The following is a 17793-nucleotide window of genomic DNA, read 5'->3' as shown; positions in this document are numbered from 1 at the left end:
TTGGTTCCGGAAGGAGGTTCGTAAGGCGAAAAGTTCGTAACACGAAACAATGTTTCCCATAGGAAACAATGTAAAAGCGATTAATGCGTGCAAGGGGGGGGATTGCAAAATGGCGCTCCGCTGGGCGCTGCCGCCTGGCTGTCACCTTTTAAAACAGCCGGGGGGGCTTCTTGGCGTTCTCCCGAACCCGAATGCCGAGAAGCCCCCCGGCTGTTCTAAAAAGTGACAGCCGGGCGGCGGCGCCTAGCGGAGCGCCTTTTTGCGATCTGTGGTGGGTTCATAAGTCGAAAAAAGTTCGTATGAAGAGGCAAAAATTTCCAAACCCCCGGTTCATATCTTGAAACGTTTGTATCACAGGGGGTCCGTATCACGAGGTGCCACTGTCTGTATATATTGGGTATGTGTGAGAGAGGCCCTGGTTCAAATCCCAGTAAGGGTATGGCTGCCTAATGAGAGCAAATAAGCTTGAAATAGATCTATAGTAGTCTCCCTTTTCATTATCAAAAATATGTTACATACATATATACATGTATATGTACATAACCCGTCGCACACATATCAATACTGCAGAATGGGGAAGCAGAAAATAGCAAATTTCTACAGCCTTTTCTTAAGTTACCAACATTTTATAAAATGCATTGGAAAGTCCAAAAGAAGGAAGGCTTTTAGGAAATCATCAGATATATTTATAATGTAATGCACAATTTACAATCAATTCCTCTCTGTATGGAGCCCTATAGAAGTGCAATTTCCCTGACAGCTATATTTTTGGGTGTCAGATTCTGCAGGAATCTCCTGTGAAGACAATATTTGCTGCTGACTATTTGGGGATTTCCCCCCCCCCCCACCCCTTACTCAGCTGTTAACATTTTCTCTCCTTGTCTTTGGCAGGTTACCATCAATCACCAAGCTGAACGGAAGTGTAATAATGGACGGAGAACGAGAAGACTCTGAGAGGTTTTTCATCCGCTATTACATAGACTTTCCACAGGAAGAAGCTCCTTTCAGGTGAGGAATTGCCCTGAAGTTTTGTGGAATGAATTAAAAAAAACTTCCGGCTGTTCAGCATGGTCTTGAAGACAAGAAATATAAATGGAAGTGTCCTCGGTTCAGAATTGTGTGCTAAGTCACACACCTGATAAACTTAGGCAAGCTGCAGAGCCTCGCTGTACCTCGTTTATCTTCACTATAGCGGCTCATATATATTACCGACTTATCTCGCCAGGCGCTGCAGCAGCAAATGAGTAAATTACCATTTGAACAGCTAGAGATATCGGTAAGCGCTCCCAGGACCGAGGAAAGACAGTAAATAACAGGCCAAGTCTGAATGCTTTATTACCGATATTTGTAACACATTGTTAATGAATAATTAAGAGGACAGTCAAGTCCCGGCTGTCAGGAAGGCTGCAGTCTGAAGGAGATGTCGGGGAAGCAAAGGGGTAGAAAGAGAAAACGGAGTGGAATGAAACGATGGACAGGTTCCACTTAGTTAACTGTCAGAAGGGGCAGCTAAAGCCAGTGGGCAAAGAGTCATCACAACAGAAAGCTTGGCACACGTGGACACAGGCCACATTGAGGTCATTTTCAGCTCTCTGACCCTCACTTACCCTCCCTAAACCAGATATTGAGACCCCCTCCAAGGTGAATTGTCAAGCGATTCCAGAAAAGAGATAAAGATACAGTGGTGCCTCTACTTACGAACTTAATTCGTTCCTCGACCAGGTTCTTAAGTACAAAAGTTTGTAAGAAGAAGCAATTTTTCCCATAGGAATCAATGTAAAAGCAAATAATGCATTTGATTGGAGAAACCACGGGGAGGGTGGAGGCCTTTTTTCCTCCCAGGAGATTCCTAGAGAGGCCCCACGGAGGCTTCTCCACGCCTTTTCCAGCCCTGTTTCCTCCCAGGAGATTCCTAGAGACTCCCCACAGAGGTTTCTCCCCGCCTTTTCCAGCCCTGTTTCCTCCCAGGAGATTCCTAGAGAGGCCCCATGGAGGCTTCTCCCTGCCTTTTCCAGCCCTGTTTCCTCCCAGTAGATTCCTAGAGAGGCCCCTCGGAGGCTTCTCCCTGCCTTTTCCAGCCCTGTTTCCTCCCAGGAGATTCCTAGAGACGCCCCACGGAGGCTTCTCTCCACCTTTTCCAGCCCTGTTTCCTCCCAGGAGATTCCTAGAGAGGCCCCTCGGAGGCTTCTCCCTGCCTTTTCCGGTTACAATTTCGGAGGCTGGGGTTTGTAAGTGGAAAATGGTTCTTGAGAAGAGGCAAAAAAAAAAATCTTGGAACCCCCGGTTCTTATCTAGAAAAGTTCGTAAGTAGAGGCGTTCTTAGGTAGAGGTACCACTGTATTTAAAAACAAATTGTGTAGAAGAATCTTAAAACGTGTGTTGTATCTTGAACACTCAACACCATGGCGTTTCCCATGATTCTCAGTTTGGTTTTGCTTCAGTAATTCCCCCCACCCCCCCTTATCGGTTCCTGGTAGGTTAATGCAGACGGCAAAATTGCCTTTCGTCTCCCCCATTTCCTTCCCCCCACCCAAGTTCATAGCCTTTGAATAACCCCTCTCCCAGCCTGATTGCTCAATGGCCCCTTTGTCCAGATGCCCTCATCTGCGTGGGGTCTCCTGAAGAGACCTGTGCCCTCCACCGAGACTGGCTTTCCAGTCCACCAACCCAGCGTGCCATTTCAGGGCCCTTTGGCCGTGAATAATGGAGACGGCCTCCCCAGAGAATCGAGCGTCAGGTTCCACATCCTGCACCTTTAGTTCATGCTTGAAGTTCATTCCCGTCACTTTCCCCTGCCCCCAAATAACTCCCTTTCTTTGGCCTTTTCCTTCTTTAGCCTCTGTTACAACCGCCCTTCTTTTCTCTTTTAGATTCTTTCTCTTTCCTGCCTTTCCAAGATTGATAGATTAGATTTATAGATAGATTTATTGGATTTATATGCCGCCCCTCTCCGCAAACTCGGGGCGGCTCACAACAATAATAAAAACAGTACATAGTAACAAATCCAATGCCCACCACTCTAATTACAATTTTAAATTAAAAAATTCATAAAACAATCCCAATATATATAAAAAAAACAGGCACACAGTCAATCAATCAAACGGCAAAACAACACGGGCAAGGGGGAGATGTTTTAGTTCCCCCATGCTTGACGACAGAGGTGGGTTTTAAGGAGTTTATGAAAGGCAGGGAGGGTGGGGGCAATCCTAATCTCAGGGGGGAGCTGGTTCCAGAGGGTCGGAGCCCCCACAGAGAAGGCTCTTCCCCTGGATCCCGCCAGATGACATTGTTTAGTCGACAGGACCCGGAGAAGGCCGACTCTGTGGGACCTAACCGGTCGCTGGGATTTGTGCGGCAGGAGGCGGTCCCGAAGATATTCTGGTCCGGTGCCATGAAGGGCTTTATAACCAACACTTTGAATTGTGACCGGAAACTGATCGGCAACCAATGTAGACTGCGGAGTGTTGGAGTAATATGGGCATACTTAGAGAAGCCCATAATTGCTCTCGCAGCTGCATTCTGCAGGTGATAGGTAATTTTTAGGACCACATCCTCAAAGGAATGATTAACAATCCTGATATTAATAATATCATCATCCAAACAGGAGATTTTCCCCCAGCCCCCCTTATTTTTGCAAACTGATGAACTACCATCCTGGTATCCAGGCATTAATTCCCCAGATCGTTAGAGTTTGTTTAAAATTTCCACGCAGATTTCACGTGCGATAGAAGTGCCTACGAGTGGGATTACAAATGAAGAGATCTTTTGTGTTGTTTCTGACTGCTTAAGTGCTCTTGTTAGATACGGAGACAAAAAGGCAGACGCAGCCAGACTAAAGATGAGCTTTAAAATCCTACCATTTGGCAGCTTGCGTGCAGTCATGGTTAAGACACTGAACTAAGGGACCACAAAATTTATACGACAGCCCCGGACCAATTTCTCATGTCAAACCCAACATTGTTTAACACAATTGCGCCTTTGGGGATGAAATGAGTGGCCTTGTGCAGACCAGCTTGTGTTTCCAGGAAGAACGCGGGATATGGATTCGATAAATGGAAATTTCTTCACTTTGGAATACAAGCTAGCTTTTAAACATCAGATTCCGGCAGTTTTCAGCCCAATATTTCTGCATTGTTCTTATTTTTTTTCATAAGAAGATATTGGACAGCCATTTGTCTGGAATGGAATTGGGCAGTGATGGCAAACCTATGGCACGGGTGTCATAAGTGGCATGCGGAGCCATATAGTATCTGCTAGCACATGAGTCGTTGCCCTAGCTCAGCTCCAATGTGCATGTGTCTGCTGGTCAGCTGATTTTTGGCTCACACAGAGGCTCTAGGAGGGCATTTTTGACTTCCAGAGAGCCTCCAGGAGGATGGGGATGGCATTTTTACCTTCCCCCAGCTCCAAGGAAGCCTTTGGAGCCTGGGGAGGACGAAACAGGAGCCTATTGGACCCACCAGAAGTTGGGAAATAGGCCGTTTCCTGCCTCCAGTGGGTCTCTGTGAGGTGGGGAAAGCTGGCATTGAATTATGGGTATGGGCACCTGCACATGCACGATAGCGCATGCCTACGCTCTTTCGGCACCCGAGGGAAAAAACATTCGCTATCACTGGAATAGGGTCTCCAAGGGGAATTGATTCCAGAGGGTCGGGGCTGCCACAGAGAAGGCTCTTCCCCTGGGTCCCACCAGACGACATTGTTTCATCGACAGGACCCGGAGAAGGCCGACTCTGTGGGACCTAACCAGTCGCTGGGATTCGTGCAGCAGAAGGCGGTCCCAGAGATATTCTGGTCCAATGCCATGAAGGGCTTTATAGGTCATAACCAACACTTCGAATTGTGACCGGAAACTGATCGGCAACCACTGCAGACTGCGGAGTGTTGGTGTGACATGGGCATATCTTGGAAAGCCCATGATTGCTGTCGCAGCTGCATTCTGCACGATCTGAAGTTTCCGAACACTCTTCAAAGGTATATAAGAAGCAACGGGATGAATGGAGGTGTTGAGACCCATCCCAAAAATCTGCCTTTCCCTTCCCACCCTTGATTTTAGCGGCTGTCAGCCATCGCGGGATGCAGAGAACGGGTCTTCCTTATCTCCCAAATCGTCGTTAGCCAAAACGGACCGAGTTTTCTCTCCTTGTTAATTGCGAAGCCAAACACCCGGCCTCTGTGAAAGCTGGTTTTGTCCGAGACGCTGGGCAAAACCGAGGGCGCTCCATCCCCCTCCCCTGCCCCCCTCGTATTGCAGACAGACAGAGGCTTTGCTGTTGGTGGGATATCCTTACCTTTAACACCAGTCCCCTGGGAGGGGGGGAGGCCTCCCTGCCCGGTTGCCAGGCCCCATCATCCCCCGACGGGAGCAATGACACAGCAGCGATGGCGGTTTCGGCCTAAGCCAAGAGAGGAACAAAGGGGGCTTTCAATCTGCGGGCATCCCTTCGAGACTCTGAAATGTTATCCCCGCCCAATCTTAACCACTCTTTGTTTTTATCTTTTCAGCTACCTGGGACTTTGGGTTGACTTTTTGCCACTTTCCCAGCCCGGCAAAAAAAAATAGAGAGAGATGCTCCTTCCTCATTATTAATGAGAGATATCTGAAAAATGCCTTTGGGGGGGGGGGGGATAGCAGAGACGAGGAGCAAAAGCAGAAGCAGTGGAAGTGATGTGCCGGTGTCTGGAGGCTGTTGGGGCCTGGAGTCAACAGACTCAAACTCAACCCGGATAAGACGGAGTGGCTGTGGGTTTTGCCTCCCAAGGACAATGCCATCTGTCCATCCATCACCCGGGGGGGGGGAATTATTGACCCCCTCAGAGAGGGTCCGCAACTTGGGCGTCCTCCTCGATCCACAGCTCACATTAGAAAACCATCTTTCAGCTGTGGCGAGGGGGGCGTTTGCCCAGGTTCGCCTGGTGCACCAGTTGCGGCCCTACCTGGACCGGGACTCATTGCTCACAGTCACTCATGCCCTCATCACCTTGAGGCTCGACTACTGTAACGCTCTCTACATGGGGCTACCTTTGAAAAGTGTTCGGAAACTCCAGATCGTGCAGAATGCAGCTGCGAGAGCAGTCATGGGCTTTCCCAAATATGCCCATGTCACACCAACACTCCGCAGTCTGCATTGGTTGCTGATTAATTTCCGGGCACAATTCAAAGTATTGGTTATGACCTATAAAACCCTTCATGGCATCGGACCAGAATATCTCCGAGACCGCCTTCTGCTGCACGAATCCCAGCGACCGATTAGGTCCCACAGGGTCGGCCTTCTCCGGGTCCCGTCAACTAAACAATGTCAGTTGGTGGGCCCCAGGGGAAGAGCCTTCTCTGTGGCGGCCCCGACTCTCTGGAACCAGCTCCCCCCAGAGATTAGAACTGCCCCTACCCTCCTTGCCTTTCGTAAACTTCTCAAAACCCACCTTTGTTGTCAGGCATGGGGGAATTGAAACATCTCTCCCGGGCCTATATAATTTATGTATGGTATGTTTGTAGGTATGTCTGCTTAAAAATGGGTTTTTTAAACTATTTTAAATTTTAAATTGTATATTATTAGATTTGTTATGAATTGTTTTATTGTGTTGTGAGTCGCCCCGAGTCCACGGAAAGGGGCGGCATACAAATCTAATACATAAATAAAAAGGCAGAAATCTCTTAAGCAGGAGCATAGACAAGAAGGGTGTTTTATCTCTTATTTCCCCCTCCTTCCCATCCAGCCTCCTCCCCCATTTGCAACTGCCAGAAAGGAACGGAATCCAGACCTGCCGAAAGGCAGAAGTTGAACCAAAGTTTTGCAATTAATAGCTGTAAAAATTTCAGCTCGACTCTGTTCCTACGAGCTAGGACAGCAGGATTCACTCTGCCGATGAATGAATGCTCCCAAGAGAGCAGAAGAGAGATTGAGGAGGGCGGTGGGGTGGGGTGGGGGGTCATGTCATGGGTCCCCCCCCCCTTTTCCTAGCCCCCTGAGGATGTGGAGCGTTGATTTCTGCAACATCCAGCAGGACGGATTGGCAGGACCATGTTGAAAGCAGTCTTCGACTTACAATAGTTCATTTAGTGGACCGTTCAGAGTTAACGAAAGGACTGAAAATAGGGACAACCATTTTTCACATTTAAAGATCATTGCAGCCTCCCCCGTGGTCACGTGATTTACATTTGGATGATTGACAACTATGATTTATTTATTTATTTATTGGATTTGTGTGCCGCCCCTCTCTGGAGACTCGGGGCGGCTAACAGCAATAATAAGACAGCGTGCAAAAATAATCCAATACTAAAAACAATTAAAAACCCATTACTATAAAAACCAAACATACATACAGACATACCATGCATAAAATTGTAAAGGCCTAGGGGGGAAAAGTATCTCAATTCCCCCATGCCTGGCGGCAGAGGTGGGTTTTAAGTAGCTTACAAAAGGCAAGGAGGGTGGGGGCAATTCTAATCTCTGGGGGGAGTTGGTTCCAGAGGGCCGGGGCCGCCACAGAGAAGGCTCTTCCCCTGGGTCCCGCCAAACGACATTGTTTAGTTGACGGGACCCGGAGAAGACCCACTCTGTGGGACCTAACCAGTCGCTGGGATTCGTGCGGCAGAAGGCGGTCCCTGAGATAATCTGGTCCGGTGCCATGAAGGGCTTTATAGGTCATAACGAACACTTTGAATTGTGACCGGAAACTGATCGGCAACCAATGTAGACTGCAGAGTGTTGGTGTAACATGATAGTGACAGTATCTTGGGGTCGTCTGATCTCCTTTTGTGACCTGACAAGCAAAGTCAATGGGGGAAATCATATTCACTTAACCACCGGGTTACTAATTTTAAGTACTGCAGTGATTCACTTAACGAATGAGGAGAGACAAGTCGCACAATTGATCTTCTAGTTGCTAAGAATTGAGTTTCTCTGGGGTTTTTATCCAGGTATGTAGGATATTGCTAGTTGGCTTTAAAAGGTTGGCACAAAGTGCCAGAATATATGTGTGTGTGTGTGAGAGAGAGAGACATACATATTTTTTCTGATAAATGAAAAGGAAGGGAGACTAGTATAGATCTATAAAGCTATATATTCATCAACCTCTGCATGTTTTGTCTCTGCCCCGTTTTCGTAGGTATCAAGAACTAGTGACAAAATACGGGAAGCTGGAAAAGCTGGCGGTGGTCGACCTGAAGCCCCAGAGCAGCGCCAAAGTGGAAGTTCACTTCAAAGATCAAGTGAAGGAGATGAACATCCGCTTAGACCAGACGGTGGCGGAGCTAAAGAAACAACTGAAAGCGGTGGTCCAGCTGCCCATCAGCAGCATGCTGGTCACCTACTTCGATAACGAAGACCCCTTCGGCCCCGAAGAGCTGAAGTACAACTCGAGGGCCCTGCATTCCTACGGCATCCGGGACGGAGACAAAATCTACGTGGACTCCAAAGCCAAGTAGCCCCTCTCTCTCTCTGCTTCCGGAAGGGCCTGCTCCAGAGCACCTGCGCTGCACCCCACGTAACGCCATCAAGGGACTTTCTGACGGGGGTGTTTCATTTGGGTTCATTTGGTTGAGATTTGGTGTTTGGTAGAAGTGCGCGCCCGGTCACTTCTGTAGCCCAGGTTAGCAGGTCCAGATCTGTGATTTAGAAAAAGCACCAGGATTCAGCGTAGACCACGACAGGATGCTCCTCGGAGGCGTGACATCGAGCAGGTGGGCTGTTTCCCTCGCTATCTCCCAGCTGCTTCCGTATCCTTGTGAACGTAGCACGACAGGCCAGCTTCAAAACTCGGAGGTTATGGCAGCCACTGAGCCGGGGGGATTCAGGCTGCCAGCATGCATAAGCGTAAGGTACGCGTGGAAACGATTCTGCGCACCTCTTGTTCCCGTGGCACTTGGACTCCAATTACAAACGGCTGCACTGTTCTCCCTTCGCCTGGGTGGTCTTGTCATTTCTTTCTTCCTGGGGGGCCTTTTTGGATGGGAAGGGGTTCTTCGGGACCTGGGCCTGCGGGATTGTCCAGCAACGTTCTGGATTTCAGCTGGCTGGAGGAGATAACTCTGAGAGGTGCTTAAAGTACGTGCGCATCATGTGTCCCTCTCTCACACACACACAAATAGATACCTACACACACCTACAGCTTCCAAAGCACAGTAATAAGGGCACCAAATTCCTTTAGATAATAACCCTCCTGGTTTGTCACTTCTCTGAGGTCGCATAAATAAAACTATTTCTGCACAGGGCACATCAGTAGTTCAATGGATGGCACACTTTGACATATAGCCAGTGAGCTGGGCAGCTAAGCAGAACAACTAATGGATCAGCTTGATACAAAAGCCATCGCCCGATTGGTTGCTGAAGCAAACTCCTTTGCTAACAGATCACAAATCCCTTATATGTTCAGTTGAGTATTTTTATGAATTGCACTTCAGGTGGCTTGAATGCTTCTCCCTCTCATTGCCCACATCCATAAGTTCATCCTTCGAATAAACTTGTGGCAGAATTAGCTGAGGGACGCGTACCCAACAACTAGAAACCTTTCGTAGCTAATTTTAACCTGAATTCCAAATTTAGTATCGTGATCCCTGGATGGAAATCAAAACCCAATACAGCGTAGTTCATTTTTCACTCCATTTTTAAGCCAACAGAAGCATGCAAAACCATTCCTGGTCCTCCAAGGTTGATCGTTTTTATGCACGTGTCCTTATTCTGGACTTGTCCCTTTACAGGGTCCATGATTTGTGCCACTCCAGGGGGATGAGCTTTTTGTTATCTCACTTAAAAGCAATTCTATTTTAACTCTGGATGTGCAATGTAGTCAGAACTTTGGGAGGCTGCAGCCAGGACCATCTTAAACGCTTCCCACTGTTTCTGTAGGCCCCCGGTCTCTTGCACGGTTCTGCCTGGAGATGCATTAAGCTTGTCTTCTTTGTAAATCAGGCAGGGCCTTTTGTCAGTTGGACGAAGTTGGAAGCAGTTCAATCCATCCATTTTACACATGTACATTTAAACGTCCGCGAAGCTAGCTGATTCTTATTACCTGTGCACTTTTGACCTGAGTTGGGTAGCTTTTATGCTCCGAAAGCAAGATTATTTTTTTTTCAACCCCAGATTCTTCTATTCCCTCTTGGGGCTTCCTTTTTTTATATAAATTGCAGAGTGTGGGGGATTGCTCCCCCCCTTTTCTGGTAACTACTGTTGAAAAGCAAAATAAAGTTCTTTTGTTTTCTCATTGGAAAGGAAGCATTTACCACGTTCTGTGCATTAAAGAGAGGGCCTGGCTTAAAGGGAACAGCATTCTACTGCCATCCTTTCTGAAGCCACAATTCTCCATAAAATTATCACTATTGGATGTCGCTCCACGATAATAATATTCTGGATTTTATAACTATAGCAAGCTGAGGTTCTTTCCTCTCCATTGACTTAGCAAAATGCTCTTATGGTAACATTGTGATGCCAACCCAAATCAGCATTTTATTAACGATCGATACGTTTGTGTGTGTGTGTGTGTGTTTACACATGCTGTAATGGGGAATGTTCATGTCAATAAGATATTTTATTATAAAGATTTATGGAAAGATAGAATTGTGTAATAATATACTATTTTATCGGTGGTCTTGCCGTATCAAATACCCCAGTAGGGCGTGACAGTCTGGTTGGATGCAAAGGGCCAGCCATGGAAATTTATGGAACGTCCATTGGAACAGTATTTCTTATCTTCCTCCCCACTCCAATGTCAATGCCATTGTACTACTGTTCACTGTCCACGTAGTTGATATTTTAGAAAGAAGCATTAAATAGGTCGGGGATAGAGACAGCAAAGGAATTCCACCGAAGAGTCATATTTTTGTGCATATTATTGAGAGAGAGTTAGACTTAAACCCTAAACCTACTTCCTTAACCTTATGTCTCCTGTGTTGTGACTCTTACAGACTTCTGGAGAGCAGTAAGCTAGGGGGAAAAGCTATATTTCATTTATTTAAATGTGCAGGTTGCATAACTTAGGCAATTCAGGAGCGTTTGCTTAAGTGGACATTCTGCTAGGTAGAATGGGGAGAGAAAAGGTACAGTCTTCGGACCTATCCCTCGAGTTTTCTTCCACCATTCCCATTTAAAAAAAATAAAATAAATCCATAAACAGTTGCTTTGGAAGCTGAGGTCTGCATCTAATACATTCTGTCAGCTTTCTGCAATTATACAGGATTGGCACATAACTATGGGCAAAAACTCAGCATTGGGAGCAGCCAAGCTCCATCAAATATTTAATCTTTTAATTAGGTACATTATAGGGGGATAAAAGCAGCATGAAAGGAAGAGTAATGTAATGGCATTCTGTACAAATGTCCCGTTCGGCTACATTTTTGCATTGGATTCAGCTGTCAAATCTGGATCAGCCTGGTTTGCCAATAGCATCAAATCCACCATGTTTTCCAATGTTCTGTGTTCAACCCATAGCGCTGATTGGTTCCCTGTTTGTGCTTTTTGAAAATTCTGTGTACAAAGAAAGGAGATGTGGTATAAAGCTTTGCCAGTTTTCAATTCCGCTTTCATCCAGTGCTAATGTCACACGAGATTGCTTCTGGCTGAAAATTGATTTTTGACCATTGGCGTTTTCCATAAAAACGTTGTAATATTAACATTCAGTTCGTGTTTGGCTAGTCATCTGATGAGCACTGTCATAAGCCAGATGCCACAGCTGTTCGCTGTTGAACATGTGAACTCATGTCTAACCTTAGTGAGTTTTAAAACTTGTGGACATCAATTCTCAGAATTCCCCAGCCAGCCATGTTGATTAGGGAATTCTGGGAGTTGAAGTCCGTGGAACTTAAAACTTGCTGAAGTTGGACACGGCTTAGAGGCTTCCTCTGCAGATAGTTAAGAAGCCAAGAGACTAAATACTGTAGAGGTCATTTGTGTTGCCCCTAAACTCATCCACGTCCAAAAATCAGAATAAAAAGCAAAAAGATTGACTTCTTCTGGATAAAAAAGAGCAAGAAGATCAACTATAAATTCAACTTCGTCTGAATTTATATTCTGAACAGCACTAGTTGGGCAGGGAACTCCCATTTGTACGAAATTGCAATTCTACCTGCAAAAACCTTTGAGGTTTTTGGGTGGTGGTGGGAACAATGTTCTGGTCACTGGAAGAAGTTTATATTTCCCCGTTTACGAAAGGTGACCCTTTTTAAAGATAAAGTGGGGCGGTGTCAGAAAAGTCCTCCTTTCCACAGTCAGGTTAATCTGTAGATTTCATTGTATTAGAAAATAGTGTAATTATCCGCCATTGTTAATAGTCTTGTACTGAAAACAAAACCTAGGGAACTGGGAAGTATTAGCTTTGGATCTCAGGGGGCTGTTATCGCTGGGTAGCAAGCCATAGCAAGCGATTCCCGGCTCATTTCTGGGTCTGGCCGTTGCGTGTAGTATTGAACCAAAAGAAGGACCTTGGTTGGCATAGCTGCAGGTGAGTACGTTCTGTGCATGTTAGACCTCAATTTAGTCTTCACATTATGCAAAATATGAAATTCGTAGCTAACTCCGCTTCTGTGATTAAGTCGAGTGAGAAACTTGTGATTTCCCCCCCACCCCTTTTCCGACATGGAATGGTGGGGTGAAGAATGGGCAGGGATGTGGGTTTTTCTGGCGAGACCCCAGCATGATTGGAGATTGGAGAAAATCAAGCATGATTGGGGAAGTTAAAAGAATAGCCAAGCAAAATGACATAGGCCTGGACTCTGAGGTCTCTTATTTTTGCTTTGGCTTTTGAACTCTGTCGGAGTCCCCAGAGAAAGCTGTGTATATAAAGATCCGTTGAAGTTAAAGGCATTTGCAATAGACTCGTAGCATATTTACTCATTAGCGATCTCTAGGGTTTCAGACTATAACGCAAGCTGTGTGTTTCAGTGATTTTGGTTCTGAAAAGAATCCATAGATTGCGCCCCCGTTTTCATATTCTGAGCCTGTTTTTCCCCACTGTAGCTTGAGTTGAAACTGGTTATCAAAGCAGCCGAATTCCATAAATCAGTGTTTCTCAACCATCGCCCGCTTTAAAGACCTGTGGAATTCAACTCCCAGAATTCCCCAGCCAGCTATGCTTGAGATTGTTGAGAGCTCGTGATCTCATTAAGGTGCTGTTTCCCAAGGAGCTAAGGACTAGGCAGAGCAAACTTCTCTAGAGGGAGCTGCAGCTACTCTTCCGAGCATGGATGAGCACCAGGCTGCAGCCTGTTCGCTACCCTAGTTGTAAAGATTTGGAGTAGACACATAGGCTGCAACTTTGGAAAAAGTGTCATTGAATTCAAGAGCTGGGTTTTGGTAGAAAGCTCTGTGCACCAATGGAGCAAGGCAATTCAACGTAAGTAATAGAGTGACATCTATGTGGGATTACCATTAGGCAGTATCTGCTTCTGAAGGATCTACTCCTGTTTTACTCTCTTGCTGGCACAGAGCAAGCAGTGAGGAAGAGGAGGCCCATGTTAACCGCTTAGGTCACATCCAAATCTATCCGGGATCCTTGGCTTTAGTCATTTGAAAGAGCAATACATGTCAACCTTGGGACAGCTAGTAAGGCGCAACGACATGCAGCAATTCCTTATTTGAGATACATAGGGCTTGAAGAGTTTTCTGGAACTTATTTACCTGGAAACATATCTCTGACAGGATGATCAAATTTTAAAAATCCACTACAGTTTCCATGTTGTTTGTACTCCAATTCATGTACTTTTGTGGAAGAAAGATAATATCTCTTTTCCAAGAAACAAGCATTGTATTTCAGTGTTCAAGAATTTGCTCCAAATATAAGGCAGTCGATTGAATGATATCAATAAACTTTAAGTTTTGTTAAAAAAAAAAAAGTGTGAAACTATTTTATTTACGTATTTTATTTCTAAGTCATAAATTCATAAATGGATCTTGCTGGATTAAATTTTAGTTTCTCATCGCTGCTTGAGGCTGTGAAAACTTTCAGAACTTCTGGCTGTTGAAGTCAGGTGGTCTATTTCCTGAAACTATTTTCTTTTGATTTTCTTCAAAACCTAACACGTGAAGTAAGAAAACTGTAAATCCACATGATACATACATCCTATACATCAATTTGGGTATTCTGTAAGCTTGGAAAAAGTCTCTCTGGCTCCAAAGGTCCTTCGTTCCTGCGCAAGTTCGGTTCTTACGCTCTTTAATGCTAATTTGGTAACCCTATATATACCCACCCTCAGTAGTACAAAGGAAGGGGTGCTTGCTTTTTCTCTACTTTTTTTTTTGCCCTTAAGTGAAATGTGATTCTGATCAAAACAGCCTCATTCCTAGTTCTTCCAACCTTGACATCTTTCAGGATCGCCTGCAAAGTTTTAAGTTTTCAGAAAAAGATTTTTTTCCCACCCAGAGTTGTAGCCCATTTCTGATTCGCCTTTCGATCAGCGAACACACCATTATAGTTTTCGGATGCAAAACGGGTTTGTTATTCATTCAAAAGCATTTATTTAGTTTTGTCTTCAGGGTTTTATTTGTTTTAAAAGGATTTTTTTTTTTTGGAAGTGCCAATCATTCACTGTTGGCCGACGTTTATTGACATGCATCTGACCTAAGTTTTCCCAGAGTTGGTCAAAACGTGGTTTCAGGTTTCAGATATAATTTTGCTTCGTTGGACCGCAAACCAGGTTCGTGATTTTGTTTTTCTGCATGTTTATATGCCTCTGGAATCTCTATTTCTTGTTTTCAAAGAGGTTTTTTAAAAAAATTCTGTATTGTAAACACTGTCTTTGGGAATACGAATATGTGTTTGTGAAAGTGTTTGATGTTTTGTTTTGGTTTTTTTGTAGACCAGCCATCTAGTTTGCTTTTATTTTGTTTGATATCTCAGAAGCCACATAAAAAGCAACACGTTCTCTGCAAATGGGAACATTGAATGCAGTTGATTGCGAATTGGATGTGATAAGTCTACTAATATCGGATTCTGTTCCCAATTACGTAGAGGAAAAGGCAAAAGGCTTTCTGCTCCCTTATCGCTTAAACGCTTCTGCAAGATGAGATATCAGCCCTTAACATATTATAATTTCTACATTTTGTTATTAATGCGTTGCTGTCATACATTTCAGGAAAATTAAGCTGCATGCCTAATGAGTCAGCACATCTCTGGGCAATACGCACACTACATAGACAGGTTTTATGAAACATGATTGAATAGACCCGCTGTATAGAGCGCTGGTGAGACCCCATTTGGAATACGGAGTCTACGGAGAGGGGCAGCATACAAATCTAATAAATTAATAATAATAATAATAATAATAATAATAATAATAATAATAATAATAATGTGTTCAGTTCTGGAGACCTCACCTACAAGAAGATATGGATCAAATTGAACGGGTCCAAAGACGGGGCTACAAGAATGGTGGAAGGTCTTAAGCATCAAATTTATCAGATTAGATTAGATTTATTGGATTTATATGCCGCCCCTCTCCGCAGACGGGGCGGCTCACAACAATGGCAAAAACAGTACATAGTAACAAGTCTAATATTTAGCAATCCAAATTACAGTTTTAGGTTAAAAAGTACATAAAAGCAACCCCAATATATATAAAAAAACAAGCACACAATCATACACCAAAACAACATGGGCAAGGGGGAGATGTTTCAGTTTCCCCATGCCTGACGGCAGAGGTGGGTTTTAAGGAGTTTACGAAAGGCAAGGAGGGTGGGGGCAATCCTAATCTCTGGGGGGAGCTGGTTCCAGAGGGTCAGAGCCACCACAGAGAAGGCTCTTCCCCTGGGTCCTGCCAGACGACATTGTTTAGTCGACGGGACCCGGAGAAGGCCAACTATCAGGAAAGACCTCATGAACTCAATCTGTATAGTGTTTCCCAACCGTGGCCAATTGATATTTGGACTTCAACTCCCAGAATTCCGCAGCCAGTGAATGCTGGCTGGGGAATTCTGGGAGTTGAAGTCCAGATACCTTCAAGTGGCCAAGGTTGCAAAACACTGGTCTGGAGGAAAGAAGGGAAAGGGGGAACATGATCAAAACATTTAAACAGGTTAAAGGGTTAAAGAAGGTTCAGGAGGGAAGTATTTTTAATAGGAAAGTGAACACAAGAGCAAGGGGGCACAATCTGAGGTTAGTTGGGGGAAAGATCAGAAGCAAGGTGAGAAAATATTATTTTACTGAAAGTAGTAGATGCTTGGAACAAACTTCCAGCAGACGTGGTTGGTCAATCCACAGTCACTGAATTTAAACATGCCTGGGATAAACATAGATCCATCCTAAGATAAAATACAGGAAATAGTAGAAGGGCCGACCAGATGGACCAGGAGGTCTTTTTCTGCCGTCAATCTTCTATGTTTCAGCCAAGGCATGAGAAAATGATGCAGGTAACAAGGAGGTTGTGTGCAAATGACAGAAAGACAGAAAAAGGTAATTTTGAGCACTGACGTATCTTGCCAGATACAGGATAGAAATAAGCAGCTTCAGCCAAGCCCTACCGTAGCAAAGATGGTTACCTGTCTATGGAGATTGTCAATCATTCAAATTATAATTGTCCCAAAGGTGCTTTTCCAAAAAACAACTAGACTTGCTTGATTTTTGTTTGGGGTTTTTTTCCTTGAAAATGTTTTGCATTTTTTTTCAAGAAGCTTTTATTTATTTTATTTATTTATTTAGTTTTACGTCTATGCCGCCCAATCCTGAAGGACTTAGGGCGGCTAACAATAATATAAAATTACAATATAGAATTACAACAGCAATAAAAGAAGTCCAAGAAAAAAAGAATCTAATTATTAAAACCTAGCTACAACTCATATTAGGATGACTCCAGGACATACTGTCAGACTTTCTACTAAATCTGCACTTCTATTCTACTAGTTTTTCTCATCATTCCTATCACCCATTTCCTCCCATGTTGACTGTATGACTGTAACTTGTTGCTTATATCCTAAGATTTTTATTAATATTGCTTCATTGGTTATTTGACCCCTATGACAATCATTAAGTGTTGTACCACATGATTCTTGACAAATGTATATTTTATTTTATGTACGCTGAGAGCATATGCACCGAGACAAATTCCTTGTGTGTCCAATCACACTTGGCCAATAAAAATCTATTCTATTCTATTCTACATACATACCATTCATCCACAATCATAATTATGCAGGTGGTCAAGCTGGTTGTTAATTGCTGTTAATTATTCTTCCATTCTTCACAACCAGAGAAGTTAAATGTTGCCTTTTGGAAAAGCTCCTGTAGGATAAAATATATTTTCTGTCCCATGAATAATACCACAGTTTATTCAGAACGAAGTTCTATTTTGTTCAGAGGTCTTTGGGGCACTATGCATATTGGCTACAAGTTCTGCACAAATGATATTTTGCTAGCTTCTTTATGTTATAGAGGTTGCTAGCAAGAGAACCTGTTGAGTTGTGTGTCACTAATGTGTGCTGATTTTCAAATCAGTTGGGTAGAAGTAAAACTTGACTTGGGAATTTTAGCGAAAGACAAACATTATCATGGCTGCGTATAACCACAATCCCATGCTTCTCCTAGTTGAGATTTGAAACACAGTTTCCGCAATAAAATATGAGCTCTACTTTATGCGTAGGGACTTTACTCCCTCCTCAAAAAATTAAGTGCAGGCTTGTTAAGGGCTCTGCAGTTCTTTAGTTCTGCATTTTTTAGCAGAATATAAATTTTGCCTCTACGGTAGTGTAACTTTCAACTGAGGAGGGTTGGCAAATAGTGAGGAAACGGCGCTTACTTTACCTTAAAGTCTTTTTATGTACTCAATAATGCATGAGTAACTTCCACTACCTCCCCCCCAATAATTAAAAC

General features: G+C 44.3%; 1 protein-coding gene across 2 annotated transcripts in view; it reads left to right on the top strand.

Annotated features, from left to right (window-relative positions):
- The window catches only part of TBCEL (tubulin folding cofactor E like), a 37169-nt gene extending 23344 nt beyond the window's left edge, over window positions 1–13825 (top strand). For both annotated transcript variants that reach the window (XM_070765657.1, XM_070765656.1), the window contains exons 8-9: window positions 892–1008; window positions 8110–13825. In XM_070765657.1, the coding sequence (XP_070621758.1) occupies window positions 892–1008; window positions 8110–8428 (436 nt within the window). In that variant the 3' untranslated portion in view covers window positions 8429–13825. The remainder of the gene's footprint in view (window positions 1–891; window positions 1009–8109) is intronic.
- Window positions 13826–17793: the final 3968 nt, after the last annotated feature.

The sequence above is a fragment of the Erythrolamprus reginae genome, chromosome 12 (assembly GCF_031021105.1).
Source record: "Erythrolamprus reginae isolate rEryReg1 chromosome 12, rEryReg1.hap1, whole genome shotgun sequence".
In the NCBI taxonomy this organism is placed as follows: domain Eukaryota; kingdom Metazoa; phylum Chordata; class Lepidosauria; order Squamata; family Dipsadidae; genus Erythrolamprus; species Erythrolamprus reginae.
This window is presented reverse-complemented; position numbering and strand designations above follow the sequence as displayed.